The sequence below is a fragment of the Myxocyprinus asiaticus genome, chromosome 6 (assembly GCF_019703515.2).
Source record: "Myxocyprinus asiaticus isolate MX2 ecotype Aquarium Trade chromosome 6, UBuf_Myxa_2, whole genome shotgun sequence".
In the NCBI taxonomy this organism is placed as follows: Eukaryota; Metazoa; Chordata; class Actinopteri; order Cypriniformes; family Catostomidae; genus Myxocyprinus; species Myxocyprinus asiaticus.
The window spans coordinates 53,431,442-53,455,900 of NC_059349.1; the positions used below are offsets into that span (position 1 = coordinate 53,431,442).

The window sequence follows — 24,459 nt, forward strand, 5'->3', positions numbered from 1 at the left end:
GATTTATAGATTTTACTTGTGATTTTGGACAATGTTTTTCCTTATTCACACATTTTATATTTAAAAATGCATTTCACATTTCAAAAAAACATTTCAAGAAGGAAAAATTGTCCTTGCATAAAATGAAAGATGATGCCCCCTTTTGGGGGATAAATAGTCCCCAAAAGATTTCCTGTTGATTTACTGATTTGATGAATGGACGATTGCAAGAACTGGAAGAACGAATATAAAAGTGTAAACTTTTAGCTAAAATCTGGGAGAACTCTTTTGCAGAAGGATCCAAACAGGGAGGCAACAGTTTTCATCCAGGGTTTTTTTGGGGTGTGTTTTGGTTCAAACCCCACACTTACTGTTTCAATTTCACCATCGGACATGGGACGAGGCTCTGAGCCGTAATGCAGGGGCGAATACACCCAACTCCTCTCCTCTGGAGGCTGCCATTATACCACCACCACAACAGCAGAGGGCGCCAGAGACACGCACAGGCAGACATACACACCACAGAAAGAGAGACAGGGCCGAGCAGGACAGACAGCATGGAACAGAAACAGATAGACACACAGGCAGAAAGAACAAATGCATGAGATGAGTTGAAACGACATTTACTATTTAGTGGAAAGAATAAAAGACATAAAACAGTGATATCTGCGGCATAGCTCAAATGTGCCTCTATTTTATTGCCAAACCCAGAATGCCTGTAACTTTGGCTGTGTTCAGAATAGTAAACTACCATACTACAATTTTTGCAGTATGCAGTATCAACCACAATTTGTCTCATTATTTTGCTCCTTTAAAAGTAAAGATTTTGGCAACACTTTACAATAATCTATTTGTTAACATTAGTGAATGTAATGAACTAACAATGAACAATGTTTTAACAGCATTTATTAATCTTTTTTTTTCTTCCCAATTTGGAATGCCCGATTCCCAATGCGCTCTAAGTTCTCGTGGTGGCGTAGTGACTCGCCTCAATCTGGGTGGTGGAGGACGAATCTCAGTTGCCTCCATGCGGAGACCGTCAATCCGCGCATCTTATCACGTGGCTTGTTGAGCGCGTTACCGCGGAGATGTAGCGCGTGTGGAGGCCCATGCTATTCTCCGTGGCATCCATGTACAACTCACCACGCGGCCCACCGAGAGCGAGAACCACATTATAGCGACCACGAGGAGGTTACCCCATGTGACTCTACCCTCCCTAGCAACCGGGCCAATTTGGTTGCTTAGGAGACCTGCCTGGAGTCACTCAGCACACCCTGGATTCGAACTCTCGACTCCAGGAGTGGTAGTCAGCGTCAATACTCGCCGAGCTACCCAGGCCCTAGCAGTTATTAATCTTGATTAATGCTAATTTACAGAAAGTAAATATAATTGTTTAGTGTAAGTTTATTGTAAGTTCATGTTATCTCTCTCTCTCTCTCTCTCTCTCTCTGTCTATATATATATATATATATATATATATATATATATATATATATATATATGAAATTATATTTTGCATAAAGAAAACAAAGCCTAAATTAGATTTTTTGCATTGTGAAATTATTTTCAGGACACATTTAACCCCCCAATTCTCATTACCATAATGCGTCCAGACTTTTTACTTTTACTATTCCCACTATTTTCAATGATGATTGTCATTACTGCAACACAGTCATTTTTAAATGTATTTCAGTAAAAAAGATGCTGTTGTACAATTTTTTATTATTATTATTAAAATCTGCGAAAATGAAATGCAGTAGCATGGAAGTGCTACTATGATGTATAAATACTTACAATTGAAATAATATATAATTTTTTTTTTTCGCATTGCGGTAATGAGCATTGGGGAGTTAATTGTGCGCAACTGTTCTAAAAACAATGTCACATGTTTTATTTTCTGTATGCAAGACATAATTTCTTATTTCTTTCTTTTGATTTTGAAGTAAAATAGAACCATGACATTTTTTGGACCAGTTTTGTTAGAAGTGATGTAAAAGTATTGTTCATTGTTTACTAATGTAGTTAACTAATGTTAAGGAATACAAACTTATTGTAAAGTGTCAGAATTGGTTAAAAATGGAAAATAATCTTGGTTCTTTCTAAAGATGATAATTGGACGCCACTCGCTGAATTAAACATGATGAGGTCATGTGACAACAGCGTAGCCTATTACTTTTGAAATGTTTCTTGTTGCGTACCGCATACTGTTTCACATACTATCTATCTATCTATCTATCTATCTATATCTAGCCAAGTCTGATCTGTTCACTTACAACGCTGCAGGAACTGAACTTTCTCCGCTGTAGGACGGGAGAGTAAACCCAGTATCTGCCTTCAGCATACTGACACACATACAGACAGGAAGTGAATGGTAAAACAGGGTGATGTTGTTTAGGGGGAAAAATGGGAAATGAGGAATGGAAAATGGATTGAAAGGAAATAAAAAGATGGACAGGAAGAGAGAGACACACATAGGAAATAAATGATGAGATGATGCGGATGAACGTGACAGACTACAGCTTTAAAGTCAACATGGAAACAAAATGAACTCTATTTACTTTTTTTAATCCACTTTCCTGGTCTTATTGTACATATTTCAGCAGTGCATGTTATTCCAAATAATGTTTGAATTTTCAATGTACACCTGCGTCAGACGGATGCTTTTGGAGAGTCTTGGTTGCGTAGCGTTATAAACATACCGTTTTTAATCCACATTATCAATGGACGGTTATGAATGTATATATGTCGGAAATGATTATTTACTTAGCAAATGCATGACAAAAGGCATCTGTAATTAAATGTGTGGTTAAATGTGTACATTTGTGCACATGCAAAACCATTATATTTAAAACACATCTATGAATTATTAGTATAATTATTATTAAATATTGTCATAAGAACTATAAAAACAGTAATAATAATAAAAAGAACAAATACTAATCTAAGTGAATATTAATCATGAATTTAATTGAATTTATCCATCTGCTCAACAAAGTCATTACATTTATGCATTTATGCATTTGGCAGACACTTTTATCCAAAGCAACTTACAGTGGATCCAACATTTTATCATTTTATAGCATCTGTGACGTCATTTATCGCAACTTTTCTATGTTTGAAAAATGTTTAGAATGCATATAAAAACAATAAAACAAAAGTTTGTTTCCAAATCCAAATAAACACACGAGGACTGCTAACAAAACAAACAAATGAACAAACCAACGATTTTATGACGTCCACATCTGTGACGTGATTTGCCATTCTCAACTTCGAAAACGTTTCGATTGCATATAAAAATGTTTCTTTTAAAACTATAAAACAAAACTCGGTTGCCAAACGCAAATAAACAGAGGGGGCCGCAGACGCGCAAAACACGATTCGTTAAACAAACAAACGGCAAATGTGCATCAGTCAAATTATTCCACATTAAAATAAAAAATGCATCCGCATTTCATGCGTTTAGAGACTCAAAATCATGCCACGATCACTCCTGCACGTACAAACCATCCAGAAGCAAAGCACGCGACTCTCTCCGCTCTGAAGTGCTACATTCCCTCACCTTTCAAACATGCTGCATTTGCTCTCAACAAAAAGCCACATTCCTTTTAAAACCAACACACACTCCTGCACACACACACTCGTATCAATCCACGCACAAGAAGACTTACAAAGTAGATGTCAGTGGCCGGTCCGATCTCTTCCTCTAGCGACGTTCGGCTTTGTGACTCTGACATCGGTCTGTCCGAATCAGGGCGCTCAGAGTTTGGACTGGAACAGCACGGTACCAGGGTCTGCTCCACTGGTTCAGGAGCTGTTTTGAGGGTCCCTGCATCGGTCAGAGAAGCTGATTCATGGGGAACTGTCGGCTGGGTGATTGTGTCATCAGGAAGTGTTGCCTGGGAGACAGTTTCCTGGGTAACTGATGCTGATGGTATGGCAGGTGATTCTATGACAACGTCATCAATAACTACAGTCTCGCACGCTTGAGAAGGAACTTCAACTTCCTGTGACACCCTATAAATAAAGCGCAAAAACAGTCAAAAGGACTTCTTGTTTAATTTGTTAGAAATGTACAAAACACAATTATTAAGTCAGCATGTAAAAAGTAGCATTGGGATTTTCTGATTAAATTAGATCTTCATTTGAACAATCCCGATATCGATTCTTAAAATTACAAGAAATGTAAGCGCAGCGTAGTTCTAGCGGGAAGACTAGCAGCTGTACATCATTGCACAGCTAGGTAATACCTAGCCAATCACATGTAAGCCAATGCTTTATAAGTTTGCTCACAATCTATCACACTGCTGTTTCAGTGTGCTAACACGGCAACCTCCACCACCCCACCGCCACCAGTTGAGTCCCGTCCTGCACGGGGGTAGGCTCCTCGCCCCTGCCTCCCATCTCCGGCAGGATCTGATGGTTCCGAGTACAACTTCTTCGGACCACCAGACGGGGCTTATGCCAAAGAGAGACATTACATTTCTGTTTCATATTCATCAAATAAATATCATTCTGATATAAAGACCTTTTACTGTATGCCGTGGCGTACTCATTACGTAGATTGCAATCGACCAGTCGATTGGTTGATCTCATTAACAGGGCATAGGCAAAAGAGAGACACTACACAAATAATTATTTCCTTGTTTTGGCAAGGAATTAATCAAAATATCGGACTTGGAGTGCAAATGCAGCCTTATAGACCTGCCACTCTAGTATCTGCACACAGATTTTCCAAGTACATTTTAAAGGAATAAAGGGTAGCTCAGTGGTAAAGACACTGGCTTTACCCCTGGAGTTCACTAGTTCGCTGGTTCAAATCCCAGGGTGTGCTGAGTGACTCCAGCTGGGTCTCCTAAGCAACCAAATTGGCCTGGTTGCTAGGGAGGGTAGAGTCACATGGGGTAACCTCCTCGTGATCGCCATAAGGTGGTTCACTCTCGGTGGGGCACGTGGTGAGTTGGGCGTGGTTGCCACGGTGGGTGGCGTGAAGCCTCCACATGCACTGTGCCTCTGCGGTGGCACGCCCAGCGACCACATGATAAGATGTGCGAGTAGACGGTCTCAGACGCAGAGTTTAAATAAACGTGCTCATTAATTATTCAAGTCCAGTGCATGCTGGGAAAAACCAGCTATGAAAAGTTAAGTAATATTTACTTATTTTATTCACCTGTGAATTTACTCAAATTATCAAATAAATATGACAAGGTTTTCTACTTTAGGATTCATACATGATGTGGCATTGTAAAGATAAACAATCATTAATAATAATTACTTATAAGCTAGAGCATTCATTCTTACTTGTTTTAGTTGAGTACAAATGTAGAATTTACTTAATATTTTCAAGTTCACGCTTACACGAACTTATTCAGTGTAGAAAGTAATTAAAAAGTACCAAAAAAAAAAAAAATAAAAAATTCAATGTAGTTAATATTAATCAACCAAATGTAAAAAATATTTATGTATTATAATTATACAGTGTAGACCAGTAATTTAAGTAGTTTTCTGTTACATTTCATTACTTTTTCAATTTTTGAATTTTTGAATCTTATACTGTATATACCCAATTTAATTGGAATTGAATCAAATGGAGAGCTTGTGAATCTGTCTTTTCGTCCTTGAGAGTTTACTTCATGTCCGTAAGGAAATAAAAGAAGGTCTGGCGGCAGATATGCTACTTATTTGATCAGACGATACTTTTTTCAGATATATACTGTACGTACTGTAGCACAACAATATTCCTTCGCAAGTAACTTGCAATTTCATGTTTCAACCACAGATATCGATAAAAAGCTCAAAATTCCTTCATGTACCTTTAATCTGTATTTTTCTTTTTTCCTTTAAAATTTCTAAACATTCTTAAAAATACGAAAGATGTATGTATAATACTAAGGCTCTCAAGATTATTAAATCTGGCTGATGATTAATTGTCATAAAAATTATTATAATTAATGATTTAATGTCTGTTTTAGGGCTTGTTAAGATTATGACGACTGCCATACAAATTGTCATTCTTCTTAAAGTGTATGTGTGCTTAATACACCTTATTTATTAAGCAGTTATTTATTCCTATTTAACTGTATGATTTCTTTTCATGCTTTATAAACTAAGTAAATATTTTTTAAATAAGTAAATCATATTTTAAATAAGGAAAATGCACAGGGGTAGAATGACATGAAAAATAATCCTTTAAATATTAAAATATGTCCAAATACTTAAAATATACCTTTTTGGTCAACTTTACATTTGCACAGTTGTATCTGGAACCCAGCGAACCTGAATACATTCTTATCAATTCTATTCTATTCTATTATGATGCAATAGTAATCTTTTTCTGTGGACATGAAATGTGATTGGAATTTAAAGTGCGCAATAATCATGGTTATCAAAAATAATCACAGTTAGATCAAATAATCATGACAGGCCTATATAATACTCTATAAAGATAATTAGACTTGTTTTAAGAAACTGGGTGCCGATACATGATTCATACGTATTATTATTATAATAATGTACATGTACTTGTTTTCTGGAGTGCGAGTCATAGAGATGTCTGGTTCATTTCTCTCTTCTTCTGCTCTCTCGTCTTCCTCCTCTTCTCTCGCTCTCTTCACCTCCACCTGTACAGTGATCGTCTGCTGGTCTTCCTCGTGTACATCCACAACTTCCTGTGTCCTGAACAACACATAAAACAAGCAGATTAAGCTAGCGGCCCAATAACCCATATATCCTATGGCCTCATTTAGATAATTGTTTGAAAACAAAAAGGTGAGTTGGTGCACTCAACACGGTCTATCAGCAGGTGGAATTTAAGCTGACGCCCCACTAACCGATTTTTCCATCAGTTTTCAAACGTTAGCCTTCTTTACGTAATTGTCAAAAACCATTCCCTGCTGAGATAACACCCTTATACACATGTACTGGGGTGATACCATGGTATGGTAATGATATCAGATAGAAATACCATGGTACTTTGATTGATTACAATATTCATAAAACATGGTATTTATGTATGAACTTTATATGGACTTTTTATTTTTTATTAAATTTATATCACAAACGTATTGTAAGTCCCTTTGGATAAAAGCATATACTACATTTTTATTTATACAGTACTCTAATGTTCTTCAAAGCATGCCATATTACCATGGTACCATGCAAAAAAACATGGTATTGCCACGGTACTGTCCAAAAATTATTATTTTTTTTTTAAATAATAATAAACATGATATAACTATAGTATTATGTCCAAAACATGGTATTACCATGGTACTTTGTCAAAAACAACAATATGGTATTACCATGGTATGATGTAAAAAAATAAACATAGTATTACCATGGTATGTAGTACTCTAATGTACTTTAAAGCATGCCATATTACCATGGTACCATGCAAAAAACATGGTATAACCATGGTACAAAGTAAAACAAATGGTATTACCATGGTATTACTACAGTACTATGTCCAAAAACATGGTACTACTATGGAACATGTCCAAAAAACATGGTATAACCATGGTACGATGTAAAACAAATGGTATTACCATGGTATTACTACAGTACTATGTCCAAAAACATGGTACTACTATGGAACATGTCCAAAAAACATGGTATAACCATGGTACAAAGTAAAACAAATGGTATTACCATGGTATTACTACAGTACTATGTCCAAAAACATGGTACTACTATGGAACATGTCCAAAAAACATGGTATAACCATGGTACGATGTAAAACAAATGGTATTACCATGGTATTACTACAGTACTGTGTAAAAATTATTTTTATTACTATAGTACTATGTACAAAATATTGTATTACCATGGTACTGTGTCAGAAGAAAACCATGGTATTACCATGGTACTATAAAAAAACCACATGGTATTAGCATGGTACTGTGTTGAAAAACATGGTATTACCACAGTACTAGCTCCAAAAAACATGGTATAACCATGGTACGATATATATATATATATAATGGTATTACTATGGTACCATGTCCAAAAAACATGGTATTACCATGGTACTGTGTAAAAAAACAAAACAAACATGTCATTACTATAGTACTATGTCCAAAAACATGGTATTGCAATGGTACTTTGTCCAAAACATGGCATTACCATGTTACAGTATGATGTCCAAAATGGTAGTACAATGATACTATTTGGTCCATTTTTGTTCGTTTGGTCCTACTGATTCTGCAGTGTCCAAGAACAACAAAACATTCTTAATTTCTCAGAGGAAGCTCACATGGACTTGCCAGTGACCAGTGAACAGCACTTATATGAGCACGTCATTTCTCCACGGTTTAATTCGACAAACAGTAGGACACAAAAATACAATCATAACAATGTAAATAAAGCATACCTGCTCTCAGCTTCTCTGAATGACAGAGTTTGCCTCCTGTGGAGTCAAAAGAACAGTTTTTGAAGTAAATGAAAGATAATGACCTTGTATTTTCATTTTATTCACTGGTTAATGGTGTGAATCGTGAGCACCTGTAGCGCGGGTGTTCTGTGGTGTCTGATGGGGAGCGTTCGGGGATCGATATAGATGTGTTTGAGGACAAAGTCGTGGCCACAGATGCTGTAGTCGCTTCCTCAAACGATGGTGGAGTGCAGGATTGCCGGCCTGAGAGTGCAAATAACCAATCAAGAATGAAGAAATGGGGGAAAAATTCAAATTAACAAGTTGGGTATATTGATGACACTGTCGTCCCACAGTCAGTACAGTAGTCCTCGGTGAATCACAACATTATAAACTTTGATTTGAAGCAAAAAAGTATTTCGAAATCGGACAAAAAGACTAATATACAAGACTATGTCTTTAATGAGGGAATGAACTACAATCCCATGAAGCATTGCAAATGAGGTAATCGAATTGTTGATTAATACACAGTATTTTAAAGAAAATTGCAAAATATTTAGATATATGCAAATATATATGTATTTTGAGAATGTAGAGGGAACGACTCGTAGGGGGCAGTCGCTGCAGAGCTCTTTTGGCGCACTTTGTTTACCGCGATTCTCTGATCGGTGGATGTTTTCTCTTCAGGATTATGGCTAGTGTAGTTCTTCACCAGGAATTTCACCATTAAACAGGATTTTAGTTTAAATAACATGGACTGACGGCTTCAACAGAAGCATATACTATTGATTAACAACCTCAAAGCTCACGGTACATCTGTCTTTAAACATGTCTTTAAATTATCATTAAAAAAATCTATTCCCCTATGGAGAAAATGAATGGAATTTTTACTGTCGGAACCTAATTTCACTAGTGATCACTAGAGACGTTACCATCATTCTCGAGCACGGGGAAACTGCGAGCTGCTCTCAGATCATAGATATTCTCGTCTCTCTCTGACGGCAGCTGACAGGCGGACCAGGCCGCCCCGGGGCCACTGAATTTGGGCACGTTGAGGGCCACACGCCCCTTCTTCGCAGGAGAAGCCTTGAGTGCTGCAGAAAATAGACATATAGAATCAGATCTATGTCGGATTAAATTACAGTTCATATTAAGAGACTCTTATTTCAATTGAATTACTACGGTGAACTTTACATCAGTGATACTCACATGTGCTTTTCTTAAACACATTACTGCTCATGAATCTGAAGAATCGGTCAGCGTAGAAGTTCGGCCTGTGAACTGACACCGTGTCCTGGAAGACAAAAGAGACAAGGAGGAGATCAGTAGAGGATTCAGCTTCATGAGCACTCAAGCACCCCCTAGAGGAGGACAAACTTTGTGCGTCACAGGAAACACTGACTAAATGTGCCAGTCAATGGAACAGCAGAAAGTGAGGAGGACAGAAAGCAAAACAGGACAGCAGAGAAGAGAAGATTGAGAATGGAAAGAGACGCTCAGACGACATCTAACGCCTGAGCAGCGAAACCAAACACACTCGATCTTTATCAAAGTCTATCCACTGTTTCTTTGAATCTCCACCACATTCAGTATTTACCTCCACAGATCAGACACTGAGTAAACAAATCTCTATGACCCTTAAAATTAAACGGGCCATATTTTTGAAACTGTACTTTTACAATTTAATTTACACAATATAGCTTTCTCTTGCAAAGCGGCTTTACATTGTGACACATTCAGAAAACAATTAGTGCTGAAATGTGCCGTTCAAACTGTTCAGACCAGTTAGAAATGATCAGGGGACTTGTTAAAGTCGCAATGCAGTGTCTTGAAGAGCGCAGTTCTACGTATTTGGTGTTCTGATGTATTTCCTATTTTAGTGATTTATAAAAATGTATAAATAAACAAATAAAAAAATATGCATGCATGAATCTTTCAAAAATAAGACCTGTAACACATGCATTGAGAAAATCAATAGGGTAAATTCTGACTTCATGCCAACTTTAAAAATAAACTTCAGCCGCTCGTTTCTAATGTACAGAAGGATCTGCAGAGCAACAGGTGCTAGACAGTCATAAACAGAACAACACTTGGCACACTTCTTTCTTATTATTAGTTAAATATCAACTTGAATAATAATATTTATCCTAATTCCTCATTACTTCGTAATGACTAAGTGGGCCAAGTTGCCAACACTGATTTTAGAATGAGAGTTTTTTGGTGCTTCATTTCAAGAAATATATACACATATTTGGACTGGGAAGGAAACATCAAACTCTCTTATTTCGGGGGGGCCTGGGTAGCTCAGTGAGTATTGACGTTGACTACCACCCCTAGAGTCGTGAGTTTGAATCCAGGGCATGCTGAGTGACTCCAGCCAGGTCTCCTAAGCAACCAAATTGGTCTGGTTACTAGGGAGGGTAGAGTCACATGGGGTAACCTCCTCATGGTCGCTATAACGTGTGGTTCTCGCTCTCGGTGGGGTGCGTGGTGAGTTGTGCGTGGATGCCGCGGAGAATAGTGTGAAGTCCACACGCGCTATATCTCTGCGGTAACACGCTCAACAAGCCACGTGATAAGATGCGCTGTTTGACGATCTCAGACGCGGAGGCAACTGAGATTCGTCCTCCGCCACCCGGATTGAGGCGAGTCACTACGCCACCACAAGGACTTAGAGCGCATTGGGAATTGGGCACTCCAAATTGGGGAGAAAAAAACTCTCTTATTTCAACAGAGCAAGGAAAATTTGATTCTTCCTGAAATTACCCTGAGCTGTTCAGGTTGTGGTCCTAAAATCAGCATTTTAGCAATTAGTATTTTTGAGCCATGTGTTCCCTCAGGCATTTCCTATGTTTTCTTTTATAATGGCTGTTTTAGATTTATGCGTAAAATAAGGGCTGTGGTTAAAATTACTTAAAGAGAACATGAATTACACACAGTCATACCTCTTGTCAACTTTGAAGCTGCTGTGTGTCACATATTCCCTGTTGTTTGTTTTGACTTATGTTGAAATTCTGGTTTAGTTCCCTGTTCCTGTTTCCTGTTAGTTTTGTAGTCCTTTGTAGTTACTTTCCATGATTAGTTTTCCCCTGATTGTTTCCCCAGGTGTTCCTCGTTCCCTTGTTTTCCCTTGTGTATTTAAGCCCTTGTTTTCCCCTGGTTTTTTGTCAGTCTTCATCTGTATTATGCTTTGCTTGTTCCCTGTGTTTTGTTTCATTATGTTCTGAGTTATCTGGTTTTCTTTTGTTTATTAAAAAGGCTGCATTTAGATCCTCATTCCTCTCCAGTCTTGTCACAGAAAGACTGACCGAGAAATGAATCTAGCAGCCGTCAGGATTCTACTCCTTCAGCAAGGGGACCGTCCAGTTGAGGATCACGTCCGTGAGTTTTTAGAGCTGGAAAACGTAGTGCACTATCCAGACCGCTCTCTGGTGGTTTTCTTCCAGGCCGGTCTGAATAGTGCACTGAGGGAACTTATGCCTCCGGCTGATCCTCACTGGACACTCGGCGATTATGTGGAGAAGGCTCTGGAACTTAGCAGTTCCCCTTATACAGTGGATTATGGCTGGAACCCTGGGCCAAAACCTGCGTCCATGGCCCCTGTCTCGAAGCCTTCCACGGCCCCTGTCTCCAAGTTGTATGATCTGCCACTGATATCGGTGCGTAGGTTCATGAAGACCCTACCTCAAAAACTGTCTGTGCCCATGCCTGCCACGGTCAATGAGCCAGTGACCACGCCTGCCACGGTCAATGAGCCAACACCCACGCCTGCCACGGCCAATGAGTTGCCAGCATCGTCCGTCCCAGAGCCAGCGTTGACAGCCTCGCCCGTCCCAGAGCCAGTGTTGCCAACTTCGGCCATCCAGAGGAAGAGGAAGCGAAGAAAAGTTTCCGTTCCCAAGTCTCTTCCCATGTACACGAACACGGAGGTCATTTCTGAGTCTTCTCCCATGCCCACAACCACAAAGGTAATTCCCAAGTCTCATCCCATGTACACCACCATGGAGGCCGTTCCTGAGTCTCTGCCCATGTTCACAACCACAGAGGTCGTTCCCGAGACTCTGCCCATGCCCACGACCACAGAGGTCGTTCCCGAGTCTTTGCCCATGCCCACGACTACAGAGGTCGTTCCCGTGTTTTTGCCCATGCCCACGACTACAGAGGTCGTTCCCGAGTCTCATCCCATGTTCACAACCACTGAGGTCGCTTCCGAGTCTCTGCCCATGCCCACAACCACAGAGGTCGTTCCCGAGTCTCTTCCCATGTTCGCGACCATGGAGGTCATTTCCCATTCATCCAGGATTCTTTGTCTCGAGCCTCCCACAGCTCCGTCTTCCACGACTCTGCCCCCAGAGTCTTCCACGACTCCACCCCCAGAGACTATTTCCCCAGCAGCTCCGCCCCCAGAGACTATTTCCCCAGCGGCTCCGCCCGCTCCTCCAGAGACTATTCCTCCTGCGGCTCCTCCCACTCCCCCAGAGACTATTCCTCCTGCGGCTCCGCCCACTCCCCCAGAGACTCCTCCTACAGCGGCTCTGCCGCCTGACCCTATCCCTGTACTGTGGCTGACTCCCAGGACTCCTGACCCAGTCCCCACCTTGAGGTCTTCTCCTTGGTCTCCTGGACGTCCGCCTGATCTGCTCTGGTCTCCCTGGTCTCCTGGCCATCCGCCTGATCTGCTCTGGTCTCCTTGGTCTCCTGGCCGTCCACCTGACCTGCTTTGGTCTCCCTGGTCTCCTGGCCACCCGCCTGAACTGCTCTGGTCTCCTTGGTCTCCTGGCCGTCCGCCTGATCTGCTTTGGTCTCCCTGGTCTCCTGGCCGCCCGCCTGATCTGCTCTGGTCTACTTGGTCATCTGAGCCTGCATTGTCGCCCTAGCTCTCCATCCCTCCGGCTCCGCCTTGGTTTCAAGCCTCCCTGACTTTGCCTTGTTCCTCTGCCCGCCCCCCCCAAGAACTAACTGTTTTTTCCCCCACACCCCATGGACAATTTATTTTTGTTTTGTTTTTTGGAGCATCTGGAATCTGCTCCTTAAAAGGGGGGCTCTGTCACATATTCCCTGTTGTTTGTTTTGACTTATGTTGAAATTCTGGTTTAGTTCCCTGTTCCTGTTTCCTGTTAGTTTTGTAGTCCTTTGTAGTTTCTTTTCATGATTGGTTTTCCCCTGATTGTTTCCCCAGGTGTTCCTCATTCCCTTGTTTTCCCTTGTATATTTAAGCCCTTGTTTTCCCCTGGTTTTTTGTCAGTCTTCATCTGTGTTATGCTGTTCTTTGTTCCCTGTGTTTTGTTTCATTATGTTCTGAGTTATCTGGTTTTCCTTTGTTTATTAAAAAGGCTGCATTTAGATCCTCATTCCTCTCCTGTCTCATCACACTGTGTTTATTAAAAACTAATGCTAATTAAGGACTACAACTACCATCAGCATGTGAGCTACATGCTTTACTAAATGGACAGCTTTTGTAGTCCATATGTAGCGATGGGTTAGCATTATGCATTTTTAAAAGACACAACAGCTTCAAAATCCAGGATTGAGGTATGACTGTGTGTAATTTATGTTCTAGAACAAAACGTGAAAGTATCTTTGAGTAATTTTCATCGGAGATCTTATTTTACTCCATGACGAATTTGCCTTCCGAGTTTGCCTACAAATCGACGTCAAGGCTAAACAGCTCTATGCCCTGAGATGGCAGGAGGATTATGATCCATTACAGGGTCAGAAATAATTAACTTTTACATTAAGGCACATTAATTGCCCCCTGTATTTGATTTTTAAGAAGCATTTTGTACTTTATTGAGGACCTATTTTATTCTAAACAATAAAAAAATGAATTAAAAATAGATTAATAAAGGAAAATTTTGTTTTCAGTTCAAGTTAAGTTCAATCGACAACATTTATGATATAATGTTGATTAACAAAAAAAAAAATAACTTCGACTCGTCCCTCCTTTTTAAAAAAAAAGTAAAAATCGAGGTTACAGAGGGGCACTTACATTGGAAGTGAATGGGGCCAATTTTTGGAGGGTTTACAAGCAGAAATGAGAAGCTTGAAATTTTATAAAAGCAAATACACAAATTCTTCTGTTAAAAATCGTGTATTATTTGAGCTGTAAAGTGGTTTAACCCTTTATGCCCAGATGGGCCCGCAGTCTTGACCAACCACAGTCTTGACCGACACAAAATCGGTATCGTTTGAAAGCTTAGAAGCTCTACTTTCCAATGCATGCTGGCATTATGACCAAAACTGAACAAGTGCTTTGAAATATGTAGACAAATCAGAAGCGTTTTGATCATTTATGAAACATTTTGCACTGTGCATATTATTGTAATCAGTAAAAACTTCATACTCCTCCAATAGCCATGTGTCATATGTTTTTGGAAAGCTCTCAAAGAGTAGAATACAACCAGTCTATTTGTTTTACTCACAGACAAAAATATAGCGAGTAATAGCTAAGTATATATCTTTGAAATTTATGTTTCATGTGAACAGGTGTTGCTTATACGTTTCGCTTATAACTCAACGAAAAATAAACATAAAATATCACATACCATTACTTAGAGGAGGCGATTATCTTTTAAATGACAAAGTGATCGGACGCATAGATCATTAGATAACTGACACAAAGCACAATGTGCACAATATGAACACACTATCTGGCTATCAATCTGGCTGAAAACACATCAGCTTTCCTGGATCAGATGACTCATCGGAAATGATGTAGCATCATGGAATGCTAAACCAATCGGACTGGGTTCAGATCGGTGCAAAAAGTCATCCATATTTGGGCAGAGAGACATGTGAGAGACATGTGATTGGTGACTGTTGCATATGGCCACCAGGAGATGGCGCCAAGTACACAGAATCAATGATGTCTCAAATGACACAGAATGAAACTCATTCTGTGAAATCTCATTACTAAAATCATGTCTGCATGCTATACAAACCTTTAGTCATTGTTGTGTTTGCATGTGTAATTAGTTCTTATGTACAATTATTATGTTTTATTTGGCTTTTGGACACTTGGAGATGTTTTGTCCACTAGGATAAATTATTTTTGTAATGCTATAACTTTTGATTGCTTTGTTGAATTTACAAAAAAAATTTCTCAGATACAGTTGACATGACTGGGAACAAAACAAAAGCAGTTTTTCAGAGCCAATTTATTTACACCCAGAGATATATAATGTCAAATCAGAAAAATAAGAAAAAAGTCAATTTAAAGTAGGTTTTTTTTTGTGATTTTTTCAGCAGTTTCTTAGGCGGAGAGCCTATATCTATATCATTAAAAAATTTGAAATGTTTCCTTTAAAATGATACCAAACACTTGACTCTCCTTGTTTTGTTTTTTGTTTTGTTTTTTTGTTATAAGCCTTTAATTTTGGGTATGCCACTGAAACAGGAAATCTTTCAAAACAACCTCAGAGCTTAAAGTGTTAAATAATCTTGTTTATGTCTTGTGGCTATACTTTTGAAACTGAGTATTTGAACGTTTATGGATTGGCCCCATTCACTTCCATTGTAAGTGCCTCACATGATGGTGTTTTTATCAGGGTCAGTGATCAGTTTCTGCCTGTACTCACCCCATCATGTACCAAAGCCTTCCACGTGTGCTCCAACTTCTTAATGAGTCTGCAGGCAATATATACAGATAAATATACACAACGAGAGAAATGCTGAGTATCATTTTGTGTTACTTAATGCAGTTTTTCCAGAAATGTTACATAAGAGCATATGAAACGAATCCAACGCAAATTAAGGCCGATTATATAGCCAAGCTGGGCATCACAGATAGACATATATATGATCCAATGACATGCAATTAACCCATAACACACATATGTAGGCAGTCCAGACTGAGAGAGAACAGCATACTATTTCTGAGTTACCTGTAGGACTGAAGGATGTCTATAATGCCGATGAAAAGCAGGAGTCTCTCTCCTTTACCACTGACGGCAGGGATTCCTCCCATTCTACAGAGAAAGAAGAGAGAGAGATAAAGATCATGATAGCACATTTTCAGTATGCAGTGTGTTGATGTTTAATTAAGTGAGCACTCGAACAGAAGCAAAAGGTTTCCACATACGTGTCATCAGTGTCTATAGAGTCTCTGCAGGAAACTCCTCCTTGAATGGACTCCATGGCGGTGGAGTAAAGTGCTCTCTGAGCGGTGGGTCTCTTTTCATCACTGCTGCCCTGAGACCCCTCCATCTCCTGCTCGCGCTCCGCCTGATCCACATTATGAACCCCCAACAACAAACTGTAGTCCATGATCTTAAAACTCTCCAACACCTGCACAAACATCATACAGCTTTAAGAAATAGCAGGACAATGAGATATTCCTATGAAATCAGATAATGCACAGATGTTAGTATAAATGCTATTGTTCAGTATGTATACAGTGGTATGTGTATAGATGTATAGCATCTAAAAATGTACACTTTTCCTTTAACATACTGTATACATTTTAACATACATCTTGATGTTTACAATTTTTTTGCCATAGCCATTTGTGAACTACCTATAAACAATAAATAACAGTTTACACACACTCACCAGACAGTCTCTCTGTAGCGTTTTGACCAGGGCATTGTATGTGTCCACATCCAGCAGAAGTCCATCTGGGACGTCCTCCATGAAGTCCAGGTCTTTGTAGGTGGGCTTGGATTTCTCTCGCTCTTTCTTGGAGGCTTGGCGCTTGCACGTGGAGCCCTTGAGGTCAAACTTAAGATGCATGCGCACTGCACGTGGCAGTACGTTATTCATCACCACGATACGAATGTTCTTCCCGCCAGACTGAACGCAGTACAGACCGAAGAACTTGGGCAGCAGGGTGCGGGGGTTCTGATTCAGGTTCTGAGAGATAAAAGAGCAGAGATAAACATCACTTAATGCAGCTGCTTGCATTTTTTATCCTTTGTCACGTTGTCTTTACTTAACTGCTTAATTGTGCAACTTAAGAGTAAGTTTGCTACAATCTGACAACAATCAGACTTTTACGTACAATGTAATTGGATATGAAGCATATCATAATCGCTTTAAAAGAAACAAATTAACAAAGCTTGTTACTAAAAATACTGTAAGATTAAGCAACAAAATTGCATATTTCTTTCTGGATTTACCTAAATAAGCATTTTAGAAGTAGTGAAGTTTTAAAATTACCAATGTAAGCATTTTAAAAATAGTGCAGTTTTCAAATGTTAATATTTACTAAATAACAAAAGCGGGAAAATTTTATTTTTTTATTATTATTATTATTTAGGAAATTACAAAAAACCTGTATGATTTAGCAACAAAATTGACTATTTTTTCTGGATTTACCTAAATAAGCATTTTAAAAGTAGTGCAGTTTTCAAATGTTAATATTTACTAAAGACATTTTCAAAATGTTTATTTAGGTAAATCTGAAAAAAATAAATAAATAAATAATAAAAAATAAACAGATAAAATAGACAGCAATTTTTGTTTTCGGGTTTAAAAAAAATTTAGGGCATATAATGTTTATTTGTGTAAAACTGCCAATTTTTCAAAAATTACCTATATAATATTTTTATGTCTTAAATGCTTATTTGGGTAAAATTGATTATTTTTTACAGATTTTTCTAAATAAGCATTTTAAAAGAACGGTAGTGCAATTTTTTTTAATGCAAATTTTTTACTAAACAATAAATATATAAAATTAAACATTTAAAAATGTTTGTGTAGGTAAATCTGGAAAAACTTTTTGTTGTGCTTAAAAAATGCTTATTTGGGTAACATTGCCTATTTTTACAGATTTGCCTGAATAAGTATTTAAAAAGTAATGCAGTTTTCAAATAAAATTTACTGAAAAAGAAATGTAGGAAAATTTGTTTTAATTAATTGTGAAAAATTTAGAAATGTTTGTTGATGGCCTGATAATAATTTTAAAAAAGAGCTTTAAATGCTTATTTGTGTAAAATTGCCTACTTTTTTAGATTTACCTGTACTAAGCATTTTAAAATGAATGCAGTTTTCAAATGTTAATTTGTACTAAACAATACATGTAAAAAATGAAGCAATATGAACATTTTCATTTAGGTAAATATGAAACATTTAGCAATTTTTGTTGTTTGGCTGACAATGATAAAAAAGGCTTTAAATGCTTATTTGGGAGAAATTGCCTATTTTTACAGATTTGCCTAAATAAGCATTTTAGAAGTAGTGCAATTTTCAAACGTTAATATTTACTAAACAATAAATGTATAAAATTAAACATTTAAAAATATTTGTGTAGATCAATCAGGAAAAATGTAGCAATTTTTGTTATGCTTAAAAAAGGGTTTGAAATGCTTATTCAGGTAACATTGCCTATTTTTTTTTCTTTTTTTTTTTTCAGATTTACCTAAATAAGCATTTTAAAAGTAATGCAATTTTCAAATGTAAATTTTTACTTAATAAATGTACAAAATTAAGCAATTTGTAAATGTTTATTAAGGTAAATATGGGAAAACATTTAGCATTTTTTTGTTATTGGGCTGACAGTGATAAAAGGGCTTTAAATGCTTAATTGGGTAACGTTGTCAATTGTTTTATTTTTGTTTTTTCAGATTTACCTAACTAGCATTTAAAAAGTAATGCAGTTTTCAAATGTTAATATTTATTGAACAATAAATGTAGGAAAATTTGAGATTTTTAAAATGTTTATTTAGGTAAATGTGGAAATTTTAAATGCTTAAAATGCTGATTTGGGTAAATCTGGCTCATGGGCATTTTTTCTGTAAAAGCTTAAAAGACTTTCCATACAGCACAGAGCTATCTTTTGCTGGATTTTCACAATCTGCGCTTTCAGTTTATAAACTGCACTTGTGAATCTGTAAAACGTTCCCTCATTTTAACAATTAAAATATTATAAACCCTTTTTAATCAGCGAAATACTATCCAGGCTGATAATTGACCTACTGAGCACCTCAGTGGTCCACACACATTCAATATCGGCTGGATAAAGGACTCAATTTCACTGTGGCCAACAAAGGTCATTAAATCGTTTTACTCAGCTAGAAATCCAGCTAAAAATATAATATAATATAAAGTTAGCACACAGAGTACTTGAAGCGTTCAGTGCTTCTTTATGGAGAAGATGACTCACCATGTAGTATCCAGGCAGCAGCTTCTGCAGAAATTCAGCCTCTTTGTGCATGACGGTTTTGAGGATGAACTCATCGTCACGAGTGACGTAGAAAATGGAGCCACTGGCGCCGGGGTTTGACAGCTCGATCAAGGGTTCATTACAGAGTGAATACTGCAAATACAGACAAAACACATGAGTCATTTATTGTGTTCAAAGTATTTTTTGATCATAGTTGTGCATTCTAGGATGAATCAAAAAAGGCTTGAGAGTTGTTTTAGTATAACTCTGCAAATCTTTTGTTCAACGTCACATACAGTATTTGGTTTGGTTTTATTTGACAATAAAAAGTTAATGAATCCCAGCTCATATGTCAAGGATAACACAACAGAGTTAATAACTTATTTCCACTGTGGTCCTTGATATTACCTAACATAGATGACATTCCTGGTGACAGGTACACTGGCATTGATAGAACTAACCTTTACATACTATGTCCACATGCATCATAAAATTAACTTTTAAATTTAAATACAATAAAATATCACAATCATACATATACACGTGATTTTAACATACAATTCATCAATAAGACAATTTATCTAAAAAAAAAAAGTCTTTTAACTTTCAGACTAAAACCAACCATATTTGTTATGCACTTGATATCCATCAGTAGCTTATTCCACTCCTGTGCTCCTGAGTATTCAAAAGACCTCTGGCCATACATGGTATAAAAGTGACATAAAGTAAGATCCATAATACTCTACCTGGTACTGTAACAGTGTAACAGTGTAACCCTTGAAAAATAAGTACCAAAATTAACTGGAGCTCTTTTGTTGATTATTCTATGTACCATATTAACAACAAGGTGAACTGCTCTACATTCAACTGCCAACCAACCAAGATGTCGAAAAGGGGTTTCATCCACATGAGTGAAACGCTGAATCCCTAAAACGAATCGAATCATTTTATTTTGAGATGCTTGCAACCTTCCCATCCACATCCGAGACAATCAGACATCCTTGAATTACAAGCATAATCAAAATGACATTGCACTATACATGATGCTAGTAATCTTAAACATTGTCTATCCAGAAATCCAACATTTCTGGCAAGAAATTTGGTCCTGGTGTAACCGGTCTTCCTCGACGCACGATTCGAACCGGGATCTCCAGCATGGGAGGCGGGCGCACTAAATAGGAGGAGGCTACAGCACCTAGTGTCACTAAAGCGCCTCTTGAGGCCAGGGGAGTGAGTTTTACACACGCACAGCTACCTACCAGCTGTTTACACTGGCATTAACCTTGCCTAGAACTTTCATGGCCATACTTACTCCACTTAAGCTATTATCAAGAACAGAACCAAGATAATTGACTGAAGTTCTATTTGAAATTACACACTCGCCGGCCTTGACAGCCAGCTCAGCGGCCCCATGCAATTTATATTTAGAGACAAATAATATTGATTCCGTTTTGCCTAAATGTAGTAAACGTTAATTTTCTGAAAAACAATCTCTTACCTTACTGTGTTCCTCACCTAATTTCACCTGTATCTTACAAGCATCCTTATCTGAAACCAATAGTGTAGAATCATCAGCTTATAAAAAAGAGTTACAATCACAAGCAGCTTGAATATAATTTATATATAACAAAAACAAAAGAGGTCCTAGTACACTTCCCTGGGGGACTTAATTTATCCAAAAGTATTGAGTGGTTTACTGTATCAAAGGCTTTTTGAAGGTCCAAAAGAACCATACCACACAATTTTCCATCATCAATCTGTTTTCTTATGTAGTCTGTTAAATAAAGTATACAAATATCTGTGGAATAAGACCTCCTAAAACCTGACTGCAAATCATAAATTAGTCTATGTTTGCATACATATTCATACATCTGTTTATGAACAACTTTTTCAAAAAAAACATTGAAGCCACACTAAGGATAGAAACTGGGCGATAGTTCCCTGATCACATCTATTCCCTTTCTTGTATAATGGAATGATTTTTGCTATCTTCATATCAGATGGTACTCTACCTTTTTCAAGTGACAGATATACGGTATGCAATAGTTGGCACAATGATATCTGCAGCATCTCTTGAAAACCTAGCTGGAATGCTATCTAGACCAATTGCTGTAGACACTTGTAGTTCTTTTAACATTATAGTAATCTACTGTATGATGAAAGACAAAGAATCTGGGAACATTCCTTGACTTGAATAGAACCTCTTAACAAAATCAATCCCATAAATTCGCTTACTTGGAGGAAGCCATTCTACAAAGCTGTTAGCAATGGATGAGACAAATTAATTTAATTTGTTAGCAACTTTGCTTTTATCAAATTATATCTCTCCATCAAAATTTAAAGCTACTTTTGATAAACCAGGTTTCGATTTACCATCTAGATTAAGCTTATTCAATACCCTCCACAATGATTTTGGATCCTCCTTGTTTACTTACTGTTGTTCAGTGATAAAGATACTCTTTGCTTCCCTTATACTTTTCTGTACTAAATTTCTGAGTGCTTTAAACTTATCATAATCCACTTAATTCTTAGTTCTCCTATGAATCAATAGGGACTTATTTCTAGGACTGGATCTATGCTTAGCTCTCACTTGTCTAACAGGGACAACTTTGTTTAATACTTTAAGAAATAAATATTTTAAATATAGCCAAACATCATCAACTGATGAGGCTTTTTGTATATTTTCCCATTTAAGTCTATTTAGCTGATCTTTTAATATTTCATCATTATAATTTTTAAGCAGCCTAGTCCTGACTGTTTTTATGACTACTATATTTTTGTCAAAACATTTCCTTGTACATAAAATAATATAATGGTCGCTGACACCATATTCATATTCCCAAACCCTAGTGGGATTTTTTATGATCTGAGTTAAATTAAATTTTTTTTTAATCTCCGCAGAGCATTATAATTATCCCCTGTTCTTTTACTAATATCAGTATTAAAATCCCTCATAATAATACATTACTTTGTCAAACTATTATAATTGTTCAAGGCATCCTCATTAAAATAGTTTTGATTTTGTGGTCGATAACATACTCCAAACAGAATAGGCTTTGTTGCAGGGAGTGTTACATCCAGAAATAATCACTCATGCACAGTGTTTATATCTAGCACATTAAAATTAATGTCAGATCTAATAAAAACACAAATGCCACCCTCTTTTCTATTGTGATCCTTTCTAATTATAGTATAATTTTCAACACTAACTTCCTTATTGCATATTGTCGAATATAACCAGGTCTCTGTTAAAAGTAACAGAGCATAAAATGCCCACTTGGCAAATATTAAGCAACCACCTTAATTCATCTATCTTTGGCAATCAACTCCTTATATTTAAATGAACAAAATACAAACCTTTTACCTTAAAACAGTCTTTAAACAACCCAAAAACGGAATAGTCTCTCCGACACATTGGTTCACAGTTTCTTCAGTATATTCTGGATTCGAGACAAAACTCCCAAACCACTCCCTCAATAGATCACCACGCCTCTTCAAACCGGACCTCACGGTCTCCTCGGCCTCCACCCCAGCCAAACATCAGCGTCCAGAAGAAGGTAGGAAGTATTATTAGTTATACTTTTGATATTAACTTCCATATCTCTACTCAACGCTCGTACCTATTCAACAGCGATGTTTCGTTCAGCCAACCGTAATCCGGAGTCCAAAACACCACTCCGATTCAACCCAGACAAAACTTTACCATTTGGACCTGGACATGGGTGAATGTCTCCAGAAAGCAGCAGGCAAAAAATTACAATACATTTCCCGGCATTAGTATGATGTTTTGAGATGGAGGGCTTGGTTGATTGCAGAAGGGAAAGGGAAGGAATAACACTCTGACTGTAGCCAAAATGCACCAAGGTAAAACATCCTCCAGATTTACTGAATAAATAGTTAAAACTTTTATTATTTTCCAGATTGCGATGAGATGCAAAAAGCGCACTACTTGAAGGACACAAATGAATGAGAAAAGTAAACGGCAAAAGCGCTACCACAATGCCAGATGCACCTGTCACCATCAAGTACTATTTGGACGCAGTGTTTTGAATCATGCTCTGTCAAAAAACGAACTATAGTGGAATAAAAGAGACAGAGCAAAATGTAAGTCGTTATTCACTGAAAACCTGCCCCAAATATCAAATTTCAGACTGTTCCTCACACAAAGCTATCATATGACTTCAGAAGATTTGGAATATAGTGCAGAATCTTATGGACTATTTTTATGGTGCTTATGTGGTGCTTTTTTGTCCTTTTTGGAGCTTGACAGCCTCAGTTTTCAGACATTCTGACTAACATTAAATGATGACAGAAGTTTCATTTCTGGGTGAACTATTCCTTTAACCCTCCTATTGCCATCAGGTCATTTTTGTCCCGGGAGAGGTAGATAATAATTTTTAAATACCACATAATTTTTAGTACAGCAACCAAAATTTGAGACTTTGTCAAGATTATCATAATACACATAATAAAATTTTTTTTAATAAAATTATGTCTATGGATTTTTACTTATAAAAACTTCACCAACGTTTAGCATCTTTCCCATACTCTCTCACACACTTTTTGTCTCTCACTGGGACTGCACACACATATACACACACAGTCACACACAAACACACACATTCCTGTACAAAACACACATGACAGATTTAACAAACATAACAAATAAACTAAATCAAAGGTACTACTGTCTAAAGGAGGTGTGGCCAGAGCAAAAGTTCATGCACACATTAGTCTAAATAGGGCTTGAAAGAGGAAATTGTTCATATTTTACTCTGCAGCCATCTGATGCTGAGTAACTTAACTGAACTTACAGTATACTCACACATCAACATTCAGCAGTTCATGAGAGTAAATAGAATAGATTTTGCTTAAATCATAATAAAGAAATATTAATGTAGAATACTTGAGTTGTACAGTTGTTTTGATGAAGTTTAGTTGAAAAACAATATGTTGGTTTCAGAACTTTTGACCACCAAGTTGTATTGAGCAGTTATAAGCAATAGGAAATGTA

General features: G+C 37.4%; 1 protein-coding gene across 3 annotated transcripts in view; it reads right to left on the reverse strand.

The window, feature by feature from the left end:
• Nucleotides 1–24,459, reverse strand: part of pip5k1cb (phosphatidylinositol-4-phosphate 5-kinase, type I, gamma b) — an 82,619-nt gene that overhangs the window by 12,311 nt on the left and 45,849 nt on the right. For 2 of the 3 annotated variants that reach the window (XM_051701489.1, XM_051701490.1), the window contains exons 6-18: nt 19,446–19,598; nt 16,895–17,194; nt 16,425–16,630; nt 16,228–16,311; nt 15,922–15,970; nt 9,554–9,638; nt 9,277–9,438; nt 8,476–8,608; nt 8,345–8,380; nt 6,499–6,651; nt 3,648–3,993; nt 2,253–2,321; nt 351–434 (exon numbers count right to left, since the gene is read on the reverse strand). In XM_051701489.1, coding sequence (XP_051557449.1) covers nt 351–434; nt 2,253–2,321; nt 3,648–3,993; nt 6,499–6,651; nt 8,345–8,380; nt 8,476–8,608; nt 9,277–9,438; nt 9,554–9,638; nt 15,922–15,970; nt 16,228–16,311; nt 16,425–16,630; nt 16,895–17,194; nt 19,446–19,598 — 1,860 coding nt within the window. The remainder of the gene's footprint in view (nt 1–350; nt 435–2,252; nt 2,322–3,647; nt 3,994–6,498; nt 6,652–8,344; nt 8,381–8,475; nt 8,609–9,276; nt 9,439–9,553; nt 9,639–15,921; nt 15,971–16,227; nt 16,312–16,424; nt 16,631–16,894; nt 17,195–19,445; nt 19,599–24,459) is intronic. The other variant, XM_051701491.1, reaches the window with a different exon arrangement.